Source organism: Fusarium tjaetaba (genome assembly GCF_013396195.1).
Source record: "Fusarium tjaetaba strain NRRL 66243 chromosome Unknown NRRL66243_c0000017, whole genome shotgun sequence".
In the NCBI taxonomy this organism is placed as follows: domain Eukaryota; kingdom Fungi; phylum Ascomycota; class Sordariomycetes; order Hypocreales; family Nectriaceae; genus Fusarium; species Fusarium tjaetaba.
Window position 1 is genome coordinate 59065 of NW_023501213.1, and position 23976 is coordinate 83040.

Consider the following 23976-nt stretch of genomic DNA (forward strand, 5'->3'; position numbering starts at 1 on the left):
GAATTGGTAAGTTCCAGTGATTAAAAACGGTGAATACAGCGTAGGAAGAGTAATGTTGAGAGTTTTGTTGCAAATGGGCAGTGAGATGAAGTGAGGTTGGATGGCTGACAAATTCTCCGACCGCAGGGTTCCACATCGCCTCGTCGGGCTGTCGATCATCAGCCCTAAATTTAGAACCGTTGAAACGCCATGACATGACATGCATTTGTTTCAGGAGACGCAATCAATGACTCGGAGTAAATACCATACACTCTAATAACATGTCTAATCGCAATCAACCCATGATCTATCAGGCCTTGACCTTGCCGTATGGAACTTGAGGTCCCGAATACTGAATGGCACGAACAAACTCATTCTTATCTCCATCCTGTACCAGCTTCTCATACCACGCGCCCATATCCTGTCCAAATGTCTGCACAACTTGAGCGTCGCTCGCGTCAAGCGGTTCAAAGCCCTTTGCGATCTGCGCAAATTGAGCCCCAGCGACACCCATCCCCATCCCAAGATCATTCTCAACCATCTCAACCGGTTTAATCGCGCCCTTGACGCGTCCCTCGATAATATCACCAGCCAAACGCGGTTCTGCCGCCGCAGGCCGTCCAATACTAACCCCATCAACAACATCAAGCGCGTCTACCATGGCTCCCACCGTCCTCAACCCACCAGCGATAAAGATCTTCATTTTATGCGCTGGGTCAAGCGCTTTGGTGATGGTCTCCGCCCACTCAAGAAAGAACCCCTCCCGCTGCTTCGTCGACTCTTTCTCCCACGACAACGCCATGCGCTCATAAGTCCCGCCGCTGAGCTCAACAAAGTCGAAGCCCAGTGCTTCAAGTCTTTCGCAGAGCTCCCTCGCCTCATCGGGTGTAACGCCGCCGTCCTGGAACTCTACGCTGTTGAGCTTTGCGCTGACGATAAAGGTCGGCGAGACGCGCGCTTTGATGGCATTTGCGATTTCGGAAATGAGGCGGAGTCTGTTTTCCACGGTCTGCGTGCCGTATTCGTCGGTGCGCTTGTTGGTGGTTCGGGAGAGGAATTGAGAGAGGAGGTAGCCGTGAGCTGCGTGCAGTTCGATGCCGTCGAACCCGGCCTTTTCGAGATACTCGGCGGCGTGTGCGAACCCTTCGATGATTTGGGCGATTTCGTCTTTTGTCGCGGCGTGCGGCTTGCCAAAGGTCATTCCCATCTTGGGGTCTGTGACTGTCAGTACGTACGATGAAGCGCAGTGGGTAACTTACCGAGTTGAACGTCAGAGGCTGAGATGGCGACCGGGTTGAACTTGTAGGGAACCTGTCGCCCGGGATGGTTCACCTGAGCGAGGAACAGAGAACCGTCCTTCTTGGCTGCCGTGGCCAATTGCTTGAACTTTTCGAAGCGTTCGCCCTCAAAGGGAGCATCGACGGGAATGCCGGGAGACGCAGCGGCCCCGACGGAGGTGAGATCAATGTCTATATTGCCAGTGACGACGATGCCAAAGTTATTCTTGCCTTCGCCCCATCTAAAACTGTCAGTCAGGTCATTTAACGGCCCTGGGAGACTCACCGTCTGTACAGCTCAATCAGCTCGTCGGTCGGGATTCCTCTCTTGGAGACGATCTCAGGATCCCAACTAGCAAGCGATTCCGCCATGGGCGACTTGAGAAACCGGTTCTTTGCGACTCGGCCGGAGGGGAAGAGATGAAGTTCTTGAGCCAAGGGCTCTGGACTGACGTCTTTGGACGTGTAGCGGACAGGCATTTTGATGAGTGTGATTGAAGTGGTGATTGTAATTGAAGTTGTGTATTTTATGAAGTCTTTAACGACGTCTTTCGGTCGCCATTTATATACAGCAAGATCATGAGCACCATCATCTCAATTCAGCATCATTACAAAGCTAAGCACGTAACACCGCGCTGCGGACAGATAGACTCGCTCCATTTTGTGCATGTCCGATCCGAGAAGCAGAGTCCGAGCCAAAATGAATGCTCCACGGGCTTTCAGTAGCAGGGGATAGTCCAAAGATAATCCAAAATCGCGCCCATGGCATTCCGACGCAGCGCAGCCCAGGGTGATAAGCGTACAAGCTGCCCGGATTTGCGGTCCACGGCGTTCCACGGAGTTGAGACGGTTCATTATTCAGCATCAAGCGCGCGCGCGAATTACAAATGCGGAATTGACAATTAACAGTCTTTCGAAATAAGCGATTACGATTCATGGAGTTCTATTACATTTCCATCACTATTTTCTCCAGTCCTTTAGACTTGACCTTCCTGGCAGTCTTTCGCCTGTTGCCTGGAAGCTCATCCAACTTAAGAATCGGCAGTCGATGAGTAGTACATCAAATCGGGTCACAGATAAACAAGTGGCGATGGACAAAGTCAATAGTTTCAGATTGAGGTGGGGGACGCAGAACTGATATGAAAGCTTCAGGTTGAAAGGGCTCAAGAGGGCGAGACCGGCATACGCCGGCCTACTCCGGTCAAACCCGGCCCCACTCTTCCGGTGTTTGTTCAACGCGACGCGACATAAGCTATTACCAGCCACGCGAAAATACGCTGCAACAGCAAAGAATAACGATAGAACGAAATTGATACAAGTGAATGAAAAAGAACTTCAAAAAATTGGTAGCTTCTCTTTGATTGAGCGTGTCATCCTTAGTGCAGGGGCCATGCTAATCTTCTCTGGGTGATGTTAGTGTGAGTCGAACGAGGATGCTTTGGAATAATTACCTGTATCGTTTCAAATTGACCATATGGGGCGGCAGAACCGCCCCGATAGCTTTTGTTAATCTGGAGGCTATATACTCTTGATTCGCTACAAACTCTATGACAGGGGTCCCTCTCCCGCTGGCAACACCAGGCATACGATGGTCCCGGCCATCCCTTTTTGGTACCTGTGCAACAAAAGGCTCTGAACACAGTCTTTTTTTGCCTGCTTTGGTGCTGGAGAATGTTCTTGTCGCTTTTCAGCATTGCAAGAAGCGTAGCACGGCTGACTCAATCTATGATATCTGGCGATGCCAAAGTGGCACGGTATTCCACCAAGACGAACTCAACCAAGTCATTTTGCATGATACAGCAATTGAGACATTGCTTTTAAAGTATGCTTGACTCACGTTGCAATTTTTACAAAGCAAAGTTCTCACGATTGCAAAGAATGACTGGTGTTTGAGTTTGTGTGCCCTACTGCTGAAGGGTGGTGGGGCAAATGCGGCCTTTAAACAACACGTACCTAAACCGATTGAAGACTGCTCTGTAATGTAGTCTGCGTTGGTTGTATGTATGTCTCTTTGTTGTGAGTTACTATTATTTCTGGGATATTAATATTGATGAAATGCTACACTGCTCTTCTAGTGGGTGCCAGCTTTGACGAATGTCACGACCTCTACTCCGTAGTAAAGAAAGACTTCCACTAACACTCGGCATTTAGACTTTTGCAGCACAAAAGTTTGTTCATCGCAAGACCAGGGATTTACAGTACAGTAATCACTGAGGAGTTTACTTAATGTCTAGTCCCTTCCTCGTTTCCAATTTATTCACTTTTTATTTCAATCAACGGACAAGAGTCGTGTTGGCTGGTAAAGACATTATTTCTCTGACATACCTAGGGTAATCACCACGTATCCAGTACTTACAGCATGAATGAATGAGCACTCATCGCCACAACCAAAACTTTACCATTTATTCATCAAATCTCATCAAATGATCATAAATTATCCTAACCTTATCCTAAAATGATCATAAAATCACCGAAACTCATCGACTGATTACAAAAAAAGAAAAATATCGTCCTAAAGTGATCATAACCTCATCAAAAGTCATCAATTCTTAGCCGGTGCTCCTCTTACAGTCCACCATGACCTCTTTCATTGTCGGTCACGCGCAAATCACCAGCCTCTTGACGGTTGAATGTGAGATTGAGAGATAAATGCTTATTTTCTCGCTAGATTATGATGCTGCTTCTCCCGAGATGAAGAAGAAATGTATTCACGAATAATGATGATGTCAGGCTTCAGTTCAGTGAGAGATGGTAGATGCCATACTACTTAAATGCGACTAGACGCGACTTGCTTTATGGCATTAAGTTGAGTCTTGCGATGTGCAGCATTGTCAATAAGACTAGCCAGAACGCACAATTAATCTGAGCATCAAATCATGTAAGTCATTGTCTCAGAGGCCGTGTGGCTGTGGTGATCCGATGCTGTAAAATGAAGCTATTCAGAGAGGATCTGCACGTCAACAATCGGCCACCTCGTCCAGACTTGCGTAAAACACTGCTAAATCTGTCTGAGAATAATCTCACATAAAAATGCAGAGCGAATTCAATTACTGGATCCAACAGATGGCGCATGCTGTCGTTCGAGATTGTCATCGCGTTCTATCATAAGTCTACTCATCCTTCGGATTGAACCACGTCACAGCGATCTTCAGAATCTCTCAGTGTGAACAACACCAACTACCTCCCAATATGAAACAACAGATCGACATCAATGCACCAGATAAACTACACAATGGATCTCTCTGTTCATTCAATCTGCATTACAAATACACTTCCCCTGTCCGGACGCCGCCCCCATAAGCCGGGCTAATCCTCCCGCAGCACCCCCACAAAACCTCACCAATTCGTCCACCGTTCGTCCGTATTTCGTCCGTATACATCATCACCACCTCTTACCATCTCACCCATCAAACCCCTTCATATTCACCTCTTCGGCCGAATATCTCTCCTGTAAACATGTCCGAACCACCCGCCAAGCGTCGCAAAGTTCGAAAAGGAACACGAAGTTGCTGGGAATGTAAATCTCCCCCATCCACTCATATACCGTGAACGGCGCTTACATGCCTAGGCCGTCGCCGTAAGATAAAATGCCAGTTCTCAAAGGAAGACGATCCAATCTGTATTGGCTGCACACAGCGTGAGACAAGCTGTATATCACAGGAATATGTCCCCACGCCGCCCGCCGCGCCCCAAGACAAGCGTCTTGCGCAGCGCCTCGGCAGGTTGGAGGAGCTGATGGAGAAGTTAGTCGACAAACCGCTGCCATCGCCAGAATCAGAAGATCCCGCGCTGGAGCGGTTCACGCAGCACACAGCTGATGTGTTTGAGTCGTCGGTCGTGGACAACGCGCAGCAGATACTGGACCAACCTGACGCTGCGATCGTGACGCACAGGTTTCCGAGCAGATCTGCAAAGGCGACGCATGTTTCTGCGCAGCTGCATGCGCTTTTCCCGTCGCAGCAGATTCTGTATGCTATTTCGCAGCAGAGTCCTGGGGCGCGCTTTGTCCTGGCCATGTTTTACTCGCAGCAGGATCAGATTGATGGGAAGCCTGAGCCTTTGTCGGCGCTGGCGCAGATACCGCCCGTTACAAGCCATCCCGCCATTCTGGCCAAGCGTCTTCTGCAACTTGCCGTTTGTCTGCAGCAGATGCCTCCGTATTTCGATGGAAGTACCCTTGGGTTGAGCAAATCGCCCCGCGAGACGATGGAGGAGTGGATTGCCGTTACTGGACGACTAGTCACATCAGACGATGACTTTGTCGGGTGTTTAGAAGGTCTCGAGTGTCTTATCCTCCAGAGCTTCTACCAAAGCGACGCAGGACATTTGCGAAAGGCGTGGCTGACAGGCCGTCGCGCTCTAAACATGGCGCAGCTCATGGGCATTGATCGCAAGAGCGCCAAGTCAATCAAATCTGTAGACCCATCATTCAGCAACAAGCATCGCCCTTCACCATCAGTCATTTGGTTCCGCATCAACTGCAACGACCGATACGTCTCGCTCATTCTCGGACTGCCTATTGGTTCGCGCGATAACAGTTTCGCAGAGGACAACGCTCTCGTGTCGGATGCACCGAGCGACAAGCTTGGCAAAGTGTACGCGATGATGGCGGGCAAGATCGCGGATAGGAATGAGCTCAAAGGTAGCGAGGCATATGTTCTCACGCAGTCCATCGACATGGAGCTTGAGAAGGCGTACAAGATGATGGATGATGGTCTGTGGTGGAAATTACCCGACATGGCGATCTGCTGCGGTACATCCGACGCGTCAGGCGACGGAATGAGCGTGATAAAGCTTCAAATCCGACATTTCTCGCTTCTAATCCTTCTCCATCTTCCATATCTTCTTCGCGACCGCGGCCAACGACGATACGAGTACAACCGCGCAACATGCATGCAGGCAAGTCGCGACGTGCTCGACCGATTCCTCGAGTACCGCAATTGCTTTACAACCTCCATATCAGGCCGACACGTCGATTACTCCGCCCTCGTGGCGGCCATGACGCTCCTGCTAGGATACCTCGGGTGGCGCTGGCCAGGCTACGAGACAGAAAAAGAGCACGACAGAGACCTCGCCGAAAAGACACAGGAAAGGATGCAGGAAATGGGAGCGCTAAACAACGACCGGCTCTGCATCGAAGCGGCGGAAACAATCCGGCAGCTTCTGCCCATCGTGCAGAGACAATCAGGCACGAGCGGAGAAAACGTCCATCTCAACGTCCCGTTCCTGGGTACGGTGAACATCAACCCCGGCCCGACGCCGCCCGCCTCCACAGCGAGCATGATGGCGTCCAACAGCACCACGCCCAGTGGCAACGTCGACATGTCACAGTTCCCGCTGTCATTCAACTCGCCAAGCTTTGGCTCCGAAAACTGCGACCTCTCCACAACGTGCGCCTTTGCGCCTGATGTGTTGGACTCCAACTGGCCCTGCTTCACGGCCGACCCAGAGGATTGGGCACTGCAGGGTGTAGACACTACGTACTGGACTATGCTCAACAGCAGTATAGCATGAGGATAAAGATATGTATGATTATGATATTTATACCCAAGATGAACCAATAAAACACCAAACGAATGCATCCAATACCAACGTGTAAAACAAAGGGACTAGGCTTGTCTAGCCAGGGTATCTCCATCAGGTAACCTCCACAACAAACGCCACAAATGAGATCAACTCCAGTTCCAGGTGCATGTAGTTTGAGGGCATAGGTAGTATTCAGTCCTGTAAGCCTTCTACCAGGGCCTCACGGTCAACATCAACGGTAGTGACCTGAGCGGGCGCGCCCTTTCGTTTCTGAGCAGCCCAGTATTGATGAAAGCCAGGAATCGACCCGGGCTGGTTGATACCCGGCGTCCGGTTAATGTTCCTGTCCTTTTCCTTCTCCACAGGTTTTGGAGGGGCATTTTCACCACTGCCCGAAGCCCAAGGCCTCCAGCCAACCCATTTTCCTATTCCTCCTGCGGGGCTACCTTGGGGGGTGTCCGAAGGAGCTGGCGACGCAGATCTGTTCGACCCAGGCCTGTTAAGTGGGTTGGACACAGTTCGACTTGCGGGAAGACCAGCGAAAGTGTCTCGGAGGGCAGCGGTGCTTCGCTTGGCTGCACCTCTGTACAGCGTAGGCTGCGCTGTAACGCCCGTAACGACAGCTTCAGCGCCACCAAGTGGTCGAAGGGTGAGCTGGCTAGGTCGAGCCTTGAGCGTGTGAATGTCGAGGCCGCCACTAAGAGACATGATGGATTCGTGAGAGATAGCTCGATGAATCCTGGGACGCGGCATGTATTCGTCTCTATTGTCCTCAGAGCTCTCGACGATTGAGCTCTCGTCAATTGACGGGGTGTTGCCGAGATCGGGTGTCTCAGTTCGAGACATGACCTCCTCACCCTCATTTTCATCCTCCTCATGTATCACATCATCATTAAATTGACGCGAATTTTGAGGCGGCGTGCCTGGATCAAGCTGGAGGGAAGGTGCTTGAAGGCTGAAAGCCGAAATGTCAGACGGGCCTTTACGGTGCGTCCGCCAGGTGGGCGACATGGGGTCAAAGCTCGTAGCTGGCGACATTGGATAATCGCTGTCGCCGAAATTTGAGTCAAACATCGAGTTTCGCAAATTCGATCGTGGTGAACTTGGCACGGACGACGCGATTTCAGAGGGTTGCTCTGAAAGCATGGACCACCTCTGTTTGGGCATCGAGATGACAGAGTTGGGTTCTTTGGTGTTGATGGAAGCGAGGGCCGGCAGGGCTGGTCCCAAACTCCAGCGAGCAGAATTTCTCGGGGTTGATGTGCCAGAACTTGTCGAAGCTGAAAAGATACTAGAGTTCAAGCTCGCACGCTTCCGCCTCATTTTTTGTTTGTCGGCCTTGGCTGAAACGTGATAATGGTGGTGGATGTGGAGCTCTTGCGAAATTCGAGGAGTCGTCGGTGGCTCATAAGCCTCGAGTTCGTCTTTGAGAGTCGTACTGCTATCGGCGATGGGCTGGTGGGTGACGAGTTGTTCTCGTAGAGACTGAATCTCGTCGTTCGAATTGAGAAGCATCTCCCGTAGCTCAGCCATGCCAAGTTGTAGATTGGCATTGTCTTGGAGAAGATCCCGGACAAAATGATTGACGACAGGATTCCCTGGCTTGGGCTCCTGCAGTGTTTTTGATGCAGCTGCACCTTTTAGACGACCGGCGGCTGTATTGAGCTGCTTCTCAACTTGACGTTGACGCTCCATTCGCCCAATAACCTCAGCATGTCTTTGTCGCTCCTCTCGAGCTTCCTCTTCCATTCTCTCCAACTGATCCTGCATGTCCATGATGCCGCGTTGCGCCTCCTTGCAACGCTGTGCATGTGTTCGAGCATCTTCTTTCGTTGACCTCAATTCGTGATAGAGATCATCCTGTTCGAGTTCCAAGAGAGAAATATGCTTCTCAGCATCTTCGGCTCGCAGGGCAGCAGACTCGAGTCTTCGGACGGCTTGTTGGGACGACAGCAGACTTGCTTCGAGTGCTTTGATCTTTGTATCGGATTCGGAGACGGTGTTGTTGAGCAGTTCAAGCTGGTCGAGGAGATTGCGGTTCTCCTCAATTTTCAGGGCATTCTCAGCCTCTAATTCCTGCTTGGCCATTTCCAGACGCTCTATTCTGGAGGAGAGATCAAGACGATCCCTCTCCGCGTCGGCCATATATGCTTCATGTCTAGCGAGTAGAGCCTACAAGGGAGACAGACAAGTCAGCAGTGTGATGGGGCATTGACGTGTCTAGCGGGGACTGGCATGCGGGACACGCGGGTGTTTAGGCAGTGGAAGAATTGGCAGCTGTATAAAAGCAGAGGAATGCCCCAAAATTGAGAACTGGTACCTGACTAACCTGACCAAGTTGCGCCGCGGTATGGACATCTTTTTCGACTGTCTCTAGAATGGAGCAATTTTTCTTGAGGAGAGCGCAGTCGATTCGTCCACAGCAGCAAGTCATCTCAGAGATATGCGGCTCCGGCCCAAAATCCGGCCTCTCCATGATGGGCGGAGCGAAATCGGAGATGGAGAGGCCCTTTGAAGCTTTGATTATTGTAGATATAATAGGGTGAAGAGTTGGCGAAGGGTAACGAAGGCGGCGGAAGATAAGGGATCGGTCGGCAACATGATAATACTGTAGATCGGAGGAGATAAGGAATGATCGAAGGGCGAGGTTAGAACATGGTCCGTCGGCAGCCGATGTTAGACTCGTGACGAGCCAAAGTCTAAAGCAAGAAGACGATGACCGTCTCGTCGGGTTCGAGTCGTTTTGATGGGAACGGCTGGTGTTTACTGTTGAGCCAAACAAAGAGGGTCTTTGTTTGTGTATAATTGGCTGAGGTTGTAATTGGTATGTGGGCTCCCGCGCGAGTCTAAGTTGGGTAGGAGTGGAGTTTTGTTCCTGACTTAGCGAGATCGCCGAAAGTTGAAGTTTTGGAGTAAACAAAGAAGTGATGCAGATAGATAGATAATAATGGACTGTGACGACTTGTTTGTATTCGTAGGTGTTTGCATTGCGTGAATAAACAAGGCAGATGAGGCCTCAAAAGAGACCAACCTCAGCCACTTGCACAAGCCATGTGATGCAGAGACGGCAAGGGTAATAGGCTGCGAACAGTTCAGTTCGTACAGGGGATCTCTTAGGCATTCATTAGGGGCGGAGACTCTGGACTCGGTTAGCGCGATAGAGTGGCAGGGAAGACGTGTTGAATGCTCGCGATTCCCTCATTTCCTTTTCGCGTGTGATTGGATGTGGAATTCAAGGTTGTCACACTTTGCTGAATCCGCCATGACGCAGATTTAGCGCTCTGATAAGACGATAAGGCACGTGACGAGTCAACTGACATGGTCCAGGGTAGTCTATCTGATTTGACACGAACTCTAAATGTCTTCCAAGGGATCATTACCCTATCATTTTTCGCATTCATGCTTTTACACCGCCTGCATTCGTTCAATGCCTCGTAAGCCGGCAGTTAATAGTGGCATCATGCTCTGTGCGGGGCATTGCTTACAGATACAAATACAACCCGCAGACGGTTGGATCGTGGGTGCAGCCTTAACAGGAGAACGGCTTACAGCGTCGGCATGTCGTCATACACAACCTCGCCCGTAAAGCTTCGACCAGTCACATCACTCCCATTGTCATCCCCCACATCATCGCGGGCATGGATGATACGGAGCTTCCAGTGGTGATGCTTGCGTTTTGTTAGGGAGGGACCTTTGTGTTGCTCTGCAGCTGCCGTCGAATTGATGGCGCCATGTCCACGTTTCTTCGTTTCCCCCAATTTCGGTCTCCCACTGCTACCTGCCATACCATCCCACAGCTCTCTCTCTCTCTTCCTCTCTCTTCTTTAATAAGACGTCTTGATGCGTCCACATCCTAGATTACTCCAAAGCTTTCGCTCAGCCCGGATACAAACACCCCGATTATTTCCTCTAGCAAGGCCTTTCTCCACATACAGACCAATGACGCAAGAGTACAAGCTCAAGGGCGTTTCATCGCTCGACCTCTCTCCGGGCTCCAAGCAGGAGGTTGAAGTTGAGGGCATCGAGAACGGCAAGGTTCTACTCGTCAACACTGGAGGAAAGACTCAAGCTCTAGGCTCCAAGTGCACTCATTATGGTGCACCTCTCGCAAAAGGTGTATTGACTAGTGACGGTCGCATCACATGCCCATGGCACGGAGGTATGTCCGAATGCAGTCACCCATTTATGCTTGTACTAATGGATCGTAGCTTGCTTCAATGCAAAGACCGGCGATATTGAAGATGCCCCCGCCCTCGATCATCTTCCCGTCTTCCAAGTCGCCGAACGAGACGGCGCAGTGTACCTCACCGGAGAGGAGAGCGCCATCAAGTCATCCAAGCGACAGCCCAATGTCAAGTGCACCGAACTCGGAAGTGTCCAGGAAGACCATGTCGTTGTCGTTGGTGGTGGTTCGGGAACACTGGGTGTCGTCGAGAGCCTCCGCGAGAATGGATACAAGGGTGGCATCACCATCATCTCCAACGAGGGCTACTACCCCATCGACCGAACCAAGCTGAGCAAGGCTCTCATGACCGACCTCAGCAAGCTGCAATGGCGAAACAAGGATTTCTACGAAGGTGGCTCCATCAAGTTCGTCCAGGGTGAGGTCAACAATGTCGACTTTTCGGGTCGCTTCGTTACCACCAGCGAAGGCGAGAAGATTGACTACACCAAGCTGGTCCTTGCTACTGGTGGAACTCCCAGACGACTCCCGCTCGAGGGATTCAAGAACCTCGACAACATCTTCACTCTCCGAAGTGTTCACGACACGAAAAAGATTGTCGACCAGATTGGTGAGAAGGGTAAGAAGATTGTTGTTGTCGGATCTTCATTCATCGGAATTGAATTGGCGGTCGCGACAGCCGGCGATAACGATGTGACCGTCATTGGTATGGAGAATGTTCCTCTTGAGCGCGTCCTCGGCGAAAAGGTTGGTTCAGGCCTCCAGAAGGCGCTTGAAGGTAAAGGTGTCAAGTTTTACATGGGCGCAAGTGTCGACAAGGCCGAGCCCTCTGCATCTGACGCGTCCAAGGTTGGCTCCGTATCTCTCAAGGATGGTACCAAGCTGGAGGCGGACCTTGTCGTTCTTGGTGTCGGTGTCGCACCCGCTACCCAGTTCCTCAAGAACAACAGCGGCATCAAACTGGAGGACGATGGTTCAATCAAGACCAACGACGACTACTCTGTGCAAGGTCTGAAGGATGTTTATGCCATCGGCGACATCGCTACGTTCCCGTACCACGGCCCCGGAGGTGAGGGCAAGCACGTGCGAATTGAGCACTGGAACGTTGCTCAGAAGGCGGGCCGCATCGCTGCGAACCACATTGTCAACCCAGGCGGCAAGACTGAGCACTTTATTCCCATTTTCTGGTCTGCTCTGGGTGCTCAACTACGATACTGCGGCAACACCATGGCCTCTGGCTGGGACGATCTTGTCCTCGACGGTAGTCCGGCCGAGAATAAGTTTGTGGCATACTACTGCAAGGGCGAAACGGTCGTCGCCATGGCTAGCATGGGAAGAGACCCAGCTATGGCTCAGAGCGCAGAATTAATGCGGGTTAACAAGATGCCCACCAAGACGGAGCTCCAAGAGGGGATCAGTGTAGTGTAAGCTTAGCGCGGCGGGAGCGATGCCACCTGTCGAACTATGATGAGGCTATGAGCTTAGATCGAGATGACAGGCACAAAATAGGTAATTGTTTCATCGGCATGAAGCTTAGTTGAGCACTTAATTCCGAGCGTCCAGTTACATCTCACGGTGAAAGATGATCCCCGGGTTCGAGAAGTCAATGACGTACGGAGCAGGGATCGTCATGATGGCATCAACTCCACAACACCACACAGTCATGGTGACGATACTACGTATGACGGGTACAAGATTGCTACATGAAGTAATGATGAATAAACAAATGTTCATAAATACCGCCTTTCGCCGTGCCATCAAGGTCCTTCCAGTCAACAGTATATCGCATTAGGACTCTGTTAAAATGACTACTCAAGCAGCTTACCAGGTCGAAAAGGTCATTGGACACGGCGACAATGCCGTCACAGCACAGGATATCGCTTCGTACCGTGAACCAGGCGCCGGCGAGTCTGGTGAGACCATGAAGGCTCTCGCATGGATTGGCAAGAACAAAGTCCAAATGGGTATGTCGCTTCATTACATGCACTTACACCACTAACACAGACAGTCGACGCACCCAAGCCCAAGATTCTTGAGGACCGCGACGTGATCCTCAAAGTAACAGGCAGCACCGTCTGCGGCTCAGACCTACATCTCCTCCACGGCGCAGTCGTGCAGCTCAGCGAGGGCGACATCCTCGGGCATGAGTTCTGCGGCGTGGTCGACCAGGTCGGGTCAGCCGTCAAGGGCATAGACGTTGGAAAGCGCTACGTCGCATCGTTCCAGATTGCGTGTGGCGATTGTTTCTTCTGCAAGCAGAAGCTCTCGTCGCAGTGTGAGAAGACCAACTCGAACACCACTGAGAGGGCCATGTATGGGGGTCGCACGGCGGGTATGTTTGGGTATTCGCATTTCACGGGAGGGTTTGCGGGTGGGCAGGCGGAGTATGTGCGTGTTCCGCTTGGGGATGTGAATCTTTTGGAGATTCCTGATGACGTTCCCGATGAGAAGGGTGAGTAGTTGCCTCTGTTGAGTGAGCTACCTTATGCTGACACTGTTAGCGCTGTACTTGTCTGATGTACTGGCTACGTCCTACAACGCCGTCAAGGACACAGCCGTTTATCCCAACGACTCGGTCGCCATTTTCGGCGCTGGTCCAATTGGCCAAATGGCGGGTGTCTTTGCGATCAAAGAGGGCGCAAGCCAGATCATCTTTGTCGACACTGAGCCACGCCTGTCGTTTATTCGAGACCGCTGGCCCGCTGAGCACAAGGACAAGCTCGAGCTGGTGGACTACAAGCACTTGTCGCACGGCGTGACTAACAAGCCTACTGTTGTAAGCCGTCTCAAGGAACTCACTGGTAACCGTGGACCTGATTGCGCGATTGAGTGCGCGGCTGGTGAGTATGCCAAGGGCTGGATGCACTGGCTCGAGATGGCAGTTGGGATTGAGACGGACACGAGTGAGATTATCAACGAGATGATTGAGGGCGTGCGAAACTATGGACGATGTGGCGTTACTGGTGTTTACGTGGGTTACGTGAGTATTGCCAATGCCAGCCTCTCTTTACGTACCGGCGACTAACATGACTAGACCAACCACTTCAACATCGGCTCCCTCATGGAGCGAGGCGTTCGCCTCATCGGCAACGGCCAAGCGCCCGTTCACAAATACTGGCATGAGCTTCTTGAGATGATTCAAAAGGGCGAGCTTGATCCGGCTCAGATGCTGTCGCACCGTGTCAGACTTGAGGATCTGGATAAAGTGTACTACAAGTTTGAGAAGAGGGAGGATGGGATGCAGAAGATATTTGTGGAGACCAAGTTTTCGTTCCCTCAGGATCCTAGCACGCCCAGTCTGACGACTTATTGATGAGATGAGGATAGTTAGTGATGAGTTATGAATTGGGTAAATGAGAATGTTATTTTTGGTTAATTATGTTGGTGGTGTTTTAGTTATCGCATGAGGTGAGACGGATTAATTGAGGTGATAAGATAAGATTGTGGAGGCATTGATGATTGGCCCACTTCAGTTACTGCAATCGCCCACCAGTCTAGGTACGGAAGTTGGCGACATCAGAAGCCATCCTCACTGTTCTTGGTTCAATGCAAGTTTTGCATTCGGCTACCTCTTATGGCTAACGCGATGGCCGAAAAAGGTTGTCGACTGCGCTGGAGCTCGTCGGAGACATGCATTCCTATTTTGCATCCGATTGCTTTGTAACTTTTGAGCGGATACTTGTTTTATTTCATGATTATAGCTCTCTGTGCGAAAACTGCGACCAATTGAAGTGTATGATGGACAAGATATTGTCGATGTGAAAACCATGCTGGGCCATTGTCTTGATTCTGGTCGTGATTGACTTGCACCTCATGTTTCACCTCACATTTCACCGCGGCAGTTACCTACCTTAGTACCTAAACAGACAGACAGGACGGACAACCGTTTGTAGTGAATTGACGAATCAAATGAAAATCAGTCACTACTAATCTAGGTCATGGAACCGGGCCACGGCAGATACATCTCAGGGTCATCTAGACAGAGCTTGGCGTACCAGTTACCCGTTCCATTGGTGCGAGCATCATAACGGTGTTTCGGTATCACCGCACTATAGCTAGATGCCTTTCTCATGGTCTTGGGGTGGATTAATGTTTTTATTTTCGCTGATAGTGAACTCTCTTGTCGGCAGGACATGATTGTCACGTGGATATCATTTTTATTAGACAGAGGGTGAGATGAGGAACGTCGCAGAAGGACTCGTCTTTATTTTAAGTGAAAAGGGTTTGCGATGGCTAGAGAGCATGAATTCAAAGCCTTTTAATTGCATTTCTTGATACGCTAGCTTGATTTCTAATAAAATCTTTGCCAAACATAGCAGAAAATTATCCGTCTAAAATCTAGAACAGTCCGAAGTCTAATAACATACGAAATGGTCCGACGCTAAAACTTGGGAATATTGCGCCCAATCAAATTACATGGTCGAGATGCGAGATAAAATCCGGGGCAACAAAAATAAGAGAAAAACAACAAGGGTTCCAGGTAGAGACTGTAATGCACACACCACGACGATTACCCAACAGAAAAGGAAAAGGAAAGACAAAAGAGGCAAGGAAAGAAAGAAAGAAAGAAAGAAAGAAAGAAAGAAAGAAAGAAAGAAAGAAAGAAAGAAAGAAAGAAAGAAAGAAAGAAAGAAAGAAAGGAAGCCCAAAGACCAACAAGCAACAAGCAACAACAACGAAACATGTCGTCCTCTCCCATCACGGCGACAGCGAGGCGTGAAAAGCTAGAGGCCCAACGTGGCGGCGTCCTTGACTTAAGCGTCCTCAGGAGGGTAAAAAGCCTGTTGCAGGGACAGGTGGTGCTTATAGGCGGTCAAGCCGGCCGGATCGTGGTATCTTAACCAGAGGCTGAGACTGGGTGCCGCTCCGGGGGGGCACAGCGCGTGATGAGCCGGGCTGAGACTCATTATAGAGATGTACTACAAGGCAAGATTGACCGTGAGTGTTCCCGGGCCTGATGCATCCCAAGGGACTGCCTGCCACTCGATGCGGCAAGGCTGACGGTCGTCGTGGGCTGTGCCGCTGACTCGGACAACGACGATTTCTCTTGTGGTCAGAACAAACCCGTAGCGGGTGTCTGTAGACAAGCAATAGGCGGCTACACGCCGGAGCGGTAGGGTTGCCGCCTCCCCGTAGAAGTGAGATCTTTCGAGCCGCGAAGAACTCCACTGGGATGCCATCAGAACACAACCGACAAGGAAACGGGTTCCGTCATCGGAGACGAGAGATAGCCCAGAGCGACGAGGCCAGTCCACCACGGTGTCCTTTTCGAACAGGACCTTGGGTAGCCTAGCTCCAAGGCGGGCCCCGAGCACGGTTGCGCCAGTTTGAATGGGATGGGCTAGGCTCGGAAAGAGGTTGTCTATGACAACTTGCTTGAACCGATTCAGTCCGTTGACCGTGTGAGGGCCAGGGTGACCGATAACGGTCGGGACAGGGTAATCCTCGAGAATGTCGCCATAGGCTTGGCCAAGACAATCGACATTGAAATAGTGCCAGCGTACGATCTGGGCATCGGCTAGAGCAGGGAAATTGGTCTTTATAATATTTCCTGGATTGGCAGTAACGTCCAGTGTCGGATTATTAGACGTCAGTGAATCATGGATAGATTGCGTGGCCCAGGTCTGGGGAACCGTGAATGGTGCGTTTGTCATTGCGAAGACAGTGCAAGAGGTACAAAAACAAGTGATGGGTATTGGATGGACAAGGTATTTTCGGTTGGTAAGGTTTATTGGTGAGCAAAGAGGAGGAGGGTCAAGATGTTTAGGTCAAGTTGAGAAAGACGCAAAAAGGTTGGAAAGATTCTAGAATATATCCATTTCCAACTACTGGTCTGGTTCTGCTTACAAACAGCTAAAACAGAGAATCTGATCTATCATGACAGACAGCCTGCCTGCCTCGCAGAACCTGAGGGCAGCGACGGTGTTCCAGAAGACCAACCCCTGTTCGCTCGTCGCCAAGCAGGCTCCTACTCCCTATTGTCGAACAGCGGTATGATCACGGTGGCATTGGGTACCAGTGGCTTTGCCAAGGGCCTCACTGATGGACACCTTACTGCAAGGCTCTGTCATAATGTTAAGGGCAGGTTCTGGTTGTTGCGCAAGCTAACGTTAATATACAGCATGCTTATGATTCAAGGCACCGGCAGCTACCCGCAAGACTCTCCCATACTGTCAAGCGCCGGGACCCCTTCTCCCACCGAACGTTGCGTTGGTAGGTAATGCCAAACTTTCATTGACATTGATTGGACGCTGGTGGCTGGTTAGAAGGTTTGCTATTGGGGAATATGATGGATGGACTTCCCATTGCTGGACTATTCCCGGTTCCCGACTTGGCACGGAGGCAGATGGCTTGTGCTCAGCAGGGGTTCTGCCAACAGAACCTCAGCCGCAATAGCAAAGGTACATGGGCTGTAGTGGGTCATCTTCCAAGAACAAGGTATATCTGATGGTGAATGATGACGACCAGTACTTTCAGCCTCATAAGCCAAGACCCAGGACATCAGAATTGTGTCAAGAGCCAGCAAACATGATCTGCCCGTCTCCTTGCCCGCGCGAGGAATTGCCAAACGCATTCCCCGGAGCCTGGAGCATGATAGCCCCAAAATGATTATAGAACTGTGCACTGGTGGCTTTTTAGAAGCTGCTCATTCTTAGAAGATAACATGCCGGTTTCCTGCTCCGCAAGATGATACATGATCGGCTGCAAGGTCAGTTCTGTGCTAAACCAAAACCTGGGGCTCAGCAATACAGGACGCACATTGGCTGACGATCCTGGAAACTGTGACTTATTTACGATAGTTCCCAAACAGCTTTCTCTTCCAATTGCCCCCTGCTATAGAGACCCTGATTGGTGGCTGGCCACAGCCTACCTGGACGCCAAGTGTTATATGGTAGCACAACAGCCCGTTCTGACTGGCCAAAGGATGGTAGTGGAATCGGCGAGCCAGAAATGGATTAGGTGCGGCGACACAAGGGTAATGTGCCGTCATTGACACATTAACGAACGGGGCCTGGTTGCAAAACGAACAAGAATTGGAGTTCGGCGCCAACATGAAGAAAGAAACATGACTTTTCGGAGTGAAGACCATCCTTTACAATCGCGTAGCCTTTGATGCTAATAAAAAGTGAAACGCAGCGGCCGAACAAAGCGGCTGATGGGACAAACGGCACACGGGACACGGCACACGGGACAAACGGGAGAGAGGGCAATGATCAATCCTTCATTTTGCTTGGGCACACAACCATGACAGGGCTCTGTCATATTTTGCTTATTCTTGGGGATTAGCCTCCTGACCGTGTTGTCGCCATCCCCCTTTCCAGAGTTATCGCGCGACTGGCAGATTCCCCCCCCCCTCCGCCCTCCCCTCTGGAAATTCCTGCACGGTTCCTGGGCTCTCCTCTCTCATCAATTGCGGTGCTGTTTTGCCTGCAGAGTCTACCGTTTGGCTATGGCGGTGCTGTTCCCGGGTTCTCTCTCTCTCTTCATCGACCTCAACGCACCACAGAACTGCTCGCGGACGCTCCCTTTGTGTGAACAGCTGTGCTATTTCTGGCATGTCCTTCTTTCAATTGCTCCTCTTTGACAGTCACGGCACGGTCCCCAATTCACACGCTCTTCTCTTTGAGAATCGCTGCGCTGTTCCTGGACTGTTCTTCTTTGTCGATTGCCGCAAGGTTCGCAGACTCTCGCTCCTCAGCCATTGATGCACCGTCGCTGACACTCAATGTTTTGGCAGACAAAGCGAAACATAAAACGACCTCCGTCTCTTCTTATCACGTCAATTCAATCGAACAATTACCTGCAACCTCTTGCTCAGTTCTCTGAAACAACACCCACCGCTGCAAAATGCCACGTTCAAAACCGCTTCCGGACTGTGAAGGTCCGAAGCTCGAATGCTTCCTCGACGACATTACTACCGACGACTTTAAGATTCTAGGATACTTAGGCGGTGGATGTCATTCAAATGTCTTCAAGGCCCAGATTCATGGAGAAGTTTATGCCATCAAGATAGTAAGTGCTTCAGCCGATCAATCCCCCTCCTACATGTCTTTGCCGTCTAACCATGGTTTAGTTCTCCGATTATCCGACAAAGGAGCCATCTTTCATGTTTTCGGCCTTCGAAAATTTCCCCGAAACCGACCCCAACGACTGGGAAATCGAGCCTGTTGTGCCAAATGATGAACTATCCCAGTCGACCATTGATAGTCTTCGGCTCCACGCGACCTCCTTCTATAACGAATGCCGTGTCTTTGGGAGACTGAAGGAGCTAGATCGCGAGCATCTTGCCATCAAAGCCTATGGCTACCTCGAGTTTAATCTTGATGATGAAAGGGTGCAGCAGAAATTCCTCCCTTTCCTGGAAGAAAACAAGCGACAATCTGCCTACTCACAAGGGAAGAAAGATTTGACCACTGCAGACACGATCCGAGACCTCTTCCAACACGATGACCTCAAGAAACCGCTCATGGCTATTGTCAAAGAATGGATACCTCTTCCCGGAAGCCAGGCGATGCCGTTTGTGTTGACACAGAAACAGATGCGCTCCCTGCCCCAACTCCTCCGCAATCTTCACGGGCTGCACAAGTCAGGCATCGTGGTGCGAGATCTCAAGATGCAGCAGTACCTCGACGGGAAGCTGGCAGACTTCAGTTTCGCCTGGACCATCCCGCACATCTTTGATCCAGAGAGCGGCATCAAACCCCGTTGGAGCTTCGAGAGCATGGCGGCGTGGGACCTCAAATGCTTTCAGGACATGCTCGACTGCTTCGATAGGAGAGCCGACGAGACGGCGCCGCGTATGCGAAAACATAACCTTGTCGCATGGAGAAAGGACGACGTTTACGATCGCCTCCGGCCCAGACCTCAGATGTACGGCCCCTCCCTGCCCATGCTCATCTACGATAGCCCGGTCCAACCCATGATGCATCGCCCGCCCTTTGACCCCGCCAAGTTCAACTGGCGGGCTGTCCAAAAGCCAACAAAGAAGGGTGCAGGGCGTGTGACCAAGACAAAGGCACCCCAAAGAAGAGCGACAAAGAAGAGAGGATCAAAATGACACGCCGCGTAGACAAGTCGGTACAAGACGGCGACCCCCGGAGAACACCTCGATAGACCTGATTGCGTTTTCAATTCTGCTACATACTCGCGATGCTTTAGTACCATTTGATGTTTGAAGAGATAGAATAAATACACTCTGAACTTACTGCCCCGCACGTTGATCCATGAGAAACCTCAACAGCCCTCTCTGCAACGCACACGGTGCTGCGCAACCATGATCCTCACCCTCAAACTCCCAGCACCAGACATTTCTCAAATGACGCGACTCTTGCATCCTCGCCACCAACGCCAGGGCATTATCCCTCATCTTTCGCTGCATCGCGCCCTTTTGCTTCTTCTCAAACTTCTCATCCGACTCACCAGGCAATTGAATCAGCGTCTGTTCCGCTCCACCAAACATGACCAGCAATCTTGGGGCTTGTCCAGTCAGAGGGCTGCGCTCATTGAAGCGCTGTTCCTGGTCGCGAACAATACTGCAATTGTTGAACCAGATGGACGGACTCGCAGCGATGAATGTGTCGAAAGACTCTGGCTTCGTGAACAGCGCGTTGAGGGCGAAGAGACCGCCGTAAGAATGACCGAAGAGCGCTTTGGGACCTGTTCCCAGAGATGCATTCGGGAAGAGCGTGTTTTCGATATAAGGTTGGATGTCGTTCTTGATGATATCCAGAAAGTCCGACGCGCCGCCAAAAGGACCAAGCGATGGTTTCCCATCCGGCCCCAGCGGGATATCGTATACCCCATCCCCAGACTCCGGTGTCAAGTCTCCGTTTCTCCGTTTGTCAAAAACACCGCCGGTTTTGTTAGGATACCCAACAGCTACAATCACAGCTCTCGTCTGATGCGTAAACTCCAATCTCCTTGCGATATCCGTCGCCGTAAAAAAGTAAGCATTTCCATCGACGATATACCTAATCCACATTGATCAATCCCCCGTTGTTATTCTCGGTGAGGCTTTTCTTACACAGTGGAGACGACCGCATCGTCGTTTACTGGAGCGCGATCATTCCAACAAAGAGGCCAGGATACCTGGATGAGATAATCGCCTCGTCGGGAGGGGAATAAGAATTGGCATGAATCATGCACGGTGGCGCTTTCGAGAGCTACTGGGACGAGAGTCATGGTCAAGTTGTTGAGCGGAGGAGAATCAGAAGATAGTAATGGAGATGGAGACGCGGCTGATGGTCTGATGATCAGATAAGATTAGATAAGCGAATGAGAACATCGCGAGTGGAGACGTGGCAACAGGCTTGCACAAGATTTCCCAGATTGGTTTATACCTTAATTGCATATTGCATAATGTTTTATGGAAGAATATTAGCTGACAGTACTGGCATGTATTTATTACCCTTAGAATACTACCTCAATTAGAGCCCAGGTCTATGCTAAATGGCTTTAATTACCACTTGGAACTCAGCGTGTTCTTTCTAGGCTATCTATCTTTGCCCAACGTGTAGACAGTCTTTGAGTTTAAGCGGTAAAGGTGGCTTGGAGACGATAACTATAGTAAGGTACTTCCTGAGACATCAGATGTTGCTGCGAGTCTCGGGCGTTTTGTGGCGAACCTTGTAAGTAGTGAGGAATGTCAACATTGGCAGCATATCAGACGCTCAAGTATCGTGACTATGACAGAATCTAGACATTTACTATAATAAGTGCAGGTAGTTAATTTGGGTGCGTGCGCCATTTACACATTCCGGACTATTGTTTCTCTTGGCACCGCTCTACATGTCTACACTATCTAGTTCGGATGATTTCCACGGACAGTTTCGTGGCTAAGTTCGGCTACAACAACATTCAAAAAATGAGTTAGTGCGACTGGAGATATTTAAGAAAGCGTGTGAGTAGCTTAATTTCTTCCCTTTATATTCTATAAAACATTTTCTCCTAGTGTTTAATGACCTCTCACTCTAAAACATCCACTCGTGACCCTTCTCTTTCTACCTACTCAAAATGCCATCCCCACATCAATCATCGCATGAGAATAAAGACAAAATCGAGCCAACCTCTCAGGAAAGCGATGAGTCTCTTCGTTGTGGTGAATACGAGAGACATTCATTTCTGAGCAAAAGAGCCTGGCGCGGTTGTCGCAATGACGAGTTTGGCTCGAAAAAGAAGGGAGGCGACATATCTGAAGATGGATACACTCAGCCACAGGACAGACTCTCCGTCTTGGATCGTGTCTTGAGTCGCACTTCGGCTATGGACAGTGACCTTGGACCTCCGCCTGATGGTGGCTTTTGGGCCTGGGCGTCAGGTAAGCTCTTTTGTGAACAAGACTAAATGTAGCACTGACCCATTTGTAGCCATTGCTGGGCTTATAGTCATGCTGAACTCATGGTATGTCAAATTTGGATCCTCCACGCACTATCAGAGCTGACATTCCATCAGGGGGTACAACAGCTCCTTTGGCGTCTTTCAGACCTATTACACAGCACACCTCGGTAATTCAGCAAGCCAAATATCCTGGATAGGATCGGTCCAAATATCTGCACTGTTCTTTGTTGGAACCCTCTCTGGTCGCCTCACAGACGCCGGCTACTTCCGTACCACATTCGCTGCAGGCACACTGCTCACCTGTCTCGGTTTATTCATGACTTCTCTCAGCACGACATTCTGGCAACTCCTCCTCTCGCAGGGTCTCTGCACAGGGCTAGGTAACGGTCTGATGTTTACCCCTAGCCTTGCTGTTGTTTCTACATACTTCAAGCAGAGAAGGGCCCTGGCCTTTGGTATCACTGCTACTGGAAGTGCCACGGGAGGTTTGATATTCCCGTCTATGGCTCGTCAGCTCCTTGGGAGTGTTGGCTTTGCTTGGACGGTTAGAGCCATGGGGTTGGTGCAGCTTATCACACTGGTCATGGCGAATCTACTCCTAAGACCTAGAATACCGCCGAGACAGTCGGGTCCATGGATTGATCTAGCATCGTTCAAGGAAAAGGGTTACTTGTTCTTCGCAATCGGAATATTCCTTGTAAGTCTGTGCTATTGGTAAATCGTATGCGCATACTAACGGGAATAGATATTTTGGGGAACATTCTTCCCGTTTTACTACCTCGCCTCTTTTGCAGTTTCACAATTGGACAAACCCCTCACGTACTCCGCCGCATTGAATGTGCTTCTCGTCGTCAATGGTGTCGGGATCATCGGCCGTTCACTACCAAACGCCATCGCACATCACTTCGGAAGCATCGCAGTTCTCATACCTGTCGTGTTCACTTCATCTATCTGTTTATTCACGTGGCCTGCAGTATCAACAGAATCGGGTTTGTACCTATGGGCTAGTGTTTATGGCATTGTCGCTGGAGCATCTATGAGTCTGTTCCCTCCAGCATTGTCAGATTTGACAACGGATGTGCACAAGACAGGTGTGAGGATGGGTATGATATTTACGACGAATAGTATCGCAACTCTCACAGGGCCGCCGATTGCTGGTATGATTATCAGGCGTTCTGGGGGTCATTACCTAGGGGCGCAAATCTTTGCTGGTGCATCGCTTCTTTTGGGTGGGCTGTTTATCTTTATGGCTAAGCGTTTCAGGAGAGTTGGAGATCAGGATCGAGCTACAAGACATCAAGGACAAATTTGATAAATGAGATGACTGATAGTATTTGTCACGTCACAGTAATGGAGAGAGTGTGTAACAAGGAAATGGCCTTTATGGTCCGTCGCATTCAGTACAACAGCAACTCTAAATTGCGCTAATCAATGCAATGGCTTGAGGAGCCACTTTCATCTAGTTGAAGAGGATAGAATCCGATCAGAACAAGTTTAGGTCGCCTGGGATGATATATGTTTATTAAAAAACTAATCATATCAACCTCAAACTGTTATTTCGAAACATTCCTCCCCAGGACTTGCAAGAAAAGGAGAGTAAAAGCGATAGATTTCGAGGTCGTGAAGCTGATGATGGCCCGGAATACTTCAAACTCATGTGAGAGTATCCTGTGT

General features: G+C 50.3%; 9 protein-coding genes across 9 annotated transcripts; 5 read left to right on the top strand and 4 right to left on the bottom strand.

Moving 5' to 3' along the window:
• Positions 1 to 289: 289 nt before the first annotated feature.
• Positions 290 to 1736, bottom strand: FTJAE_665 (NADH oxidase; the record flags this gene model as incomplete). Its single annotated transcript, XM_037353283.1, has 3 exons — positions 290 to 1194; positions 1239 to 1498; positions 1543 to 1736. The coding sequence occupies 3 exons, from the start codon at positions 1734 to 1736 to the stop codon at positions 290 to 292; spliced, it is 1359 nt and encodes a 452-aa protein (XP_037212190.1).
• Positions 1737 to 4712: 2976 nt separating this feature from the next.
• Positions 4713 to 6770, top strand: FTJAE_666 (c6 zinc finger; the record flags this gene model as incomplete). The annotated part of the gene is made up of 2 exons (XM_037353294.1): positions 4713 to 4773; positions 4825 to 6770. 2 exons carry the CDS (start codon positions 4713 to 4715, stop codon positions 6768 to 6770), a joined length of 2007 nt encoding a protein of 668 aa, XP_037212191.1.
• Positions 6771 to 6974: 204 nt separating this feature from the next.
• Positions 6975 to 9258, bottom strand: FTJAE_667 (uncharacterized protein; the record flags this gene model as incomplete). Its single annotated transcript, XM_037353305.1, has 2 exons — positions 6975 to 8954; positions 9112 to 9258. The coding sequence occupies 2 exons, from the start codon at positions 9256 to 9258 to the stop codon at positions 6975 to 6977; spliced, it is 2127 nt and encodes a 708-aa protein (XP_037212192.1).
• Positions 9259 to 10721: 1463 nt separating this feature from the next.
• FTJAE_668 (putidaredoxin reductase) lies at positions 10722 to 12393 on the top strand (the record flags this gene model as incomplete). Its single annotated transcript, XM_037353316.1, has 2 exons — positions 10722 to 10941; positions 10991 to 12393. 2 exons carry the CDS (start codon positions 10722 to 10724, stop codon positions 12391 to 12393), a joined length of 1623 nt encoding a protein of 540 aa, XP_037212193.1.
• A 376-nt stretch (positions 12394 to 12769) lies between these two features.
• Positions 12770 to 14278, top strand: FTJAE_669 (s-(hydroxymethyl)glutathione dehydrogenase alcohol dehydrogenase; the record flags this gene model as incomplete). Its single annotated transcript, XM_037353327.1, has 4 exons — positions 12770 to 12929; positions 12974 to 13417; positions 13467 to 13945; positions 14000 to 14278. 4 exons carry the CDS (start codon positions 12770 to 12772, stop codon positions 14276 to 14278), a joined length of 1362 nt encoding a protein of 453 aa, XP_037212194.1.
• A 1606-nt stretch (positions 14279 to 15884) lies between these two features.
• On the bottom strand, positions 15885 to 16619 carry FTJAE_670 (uncharacterized protein; the record flags this gene model as incomplete). The annotated part of the gene is made up of 1 exon (XM_037353339.1): positions 15885 to 16619. One exon carries the CDS (start codon positions 16617 to 16619, stop codon positions 15885 to 15887), a length of 735 nt encoding a protein of 244 aa, XP_037212195.1.
• A 2194-nt stretch (positions 16620 to 18813) lies between these two features.
• Positions 18814 to 20023, top strand: FTJAE_671 (uncharacterized protein; the record flags this gene model as incomplete). The annotated part of the gene is made up of 2 exons (XM_037353350.1): positions 18814 to 18978; positions 19040 to 20023. The coding sequence occupies 2 exons, from the start codon at positions 18814 to 18816 to the stop codon at positions 20021 to 20023; spliced, it is 1149 nt and encodes a 382-aa protein (XP_037212196.1).
• Positions 20024 to 20167: 144 nt separating this feature from the next.
• FTJAE_672 (hydrolase of the alpha beta superfamily) lies at positions 20168 to 21147 on the bottom strand (the record flags this gene model as incomplete). Its single annotated transcript, XM_037353361.1, has 2 exons — positions 20168 to 20936; positions 20990 to 21147. 2 exons carry the CDS (start codon positions 21145 to 21147, stop codon positions 20168 to 20170), a joined length of 927 nt encoding a protein of 308 aa, XP_037212197.1.
• Positions 21148 to 21978: 831 nt separating this feature from the next.
• FTJAE_673 (monocarboxylate transporter 4) lies at positions 21979 to 23614 on the top strand (the record flags this gene model as incomplete). The annotated part of the gene is made up of 4 exons (XM_037353372.1): positions 21979 to 22282; positions 22332 to 22365; positions 22417 to 22999; positions 23048 to 23614. 4 exons carry the CDS (start codon positions 21979 to 21981, stop codon positions 23612 to 23614), a joined length of 1488 nt encoding a protein of 495 aa, XP_037212198.1.
• Positions 23615 to 23976: the final 362 nt, after the last annotated feature.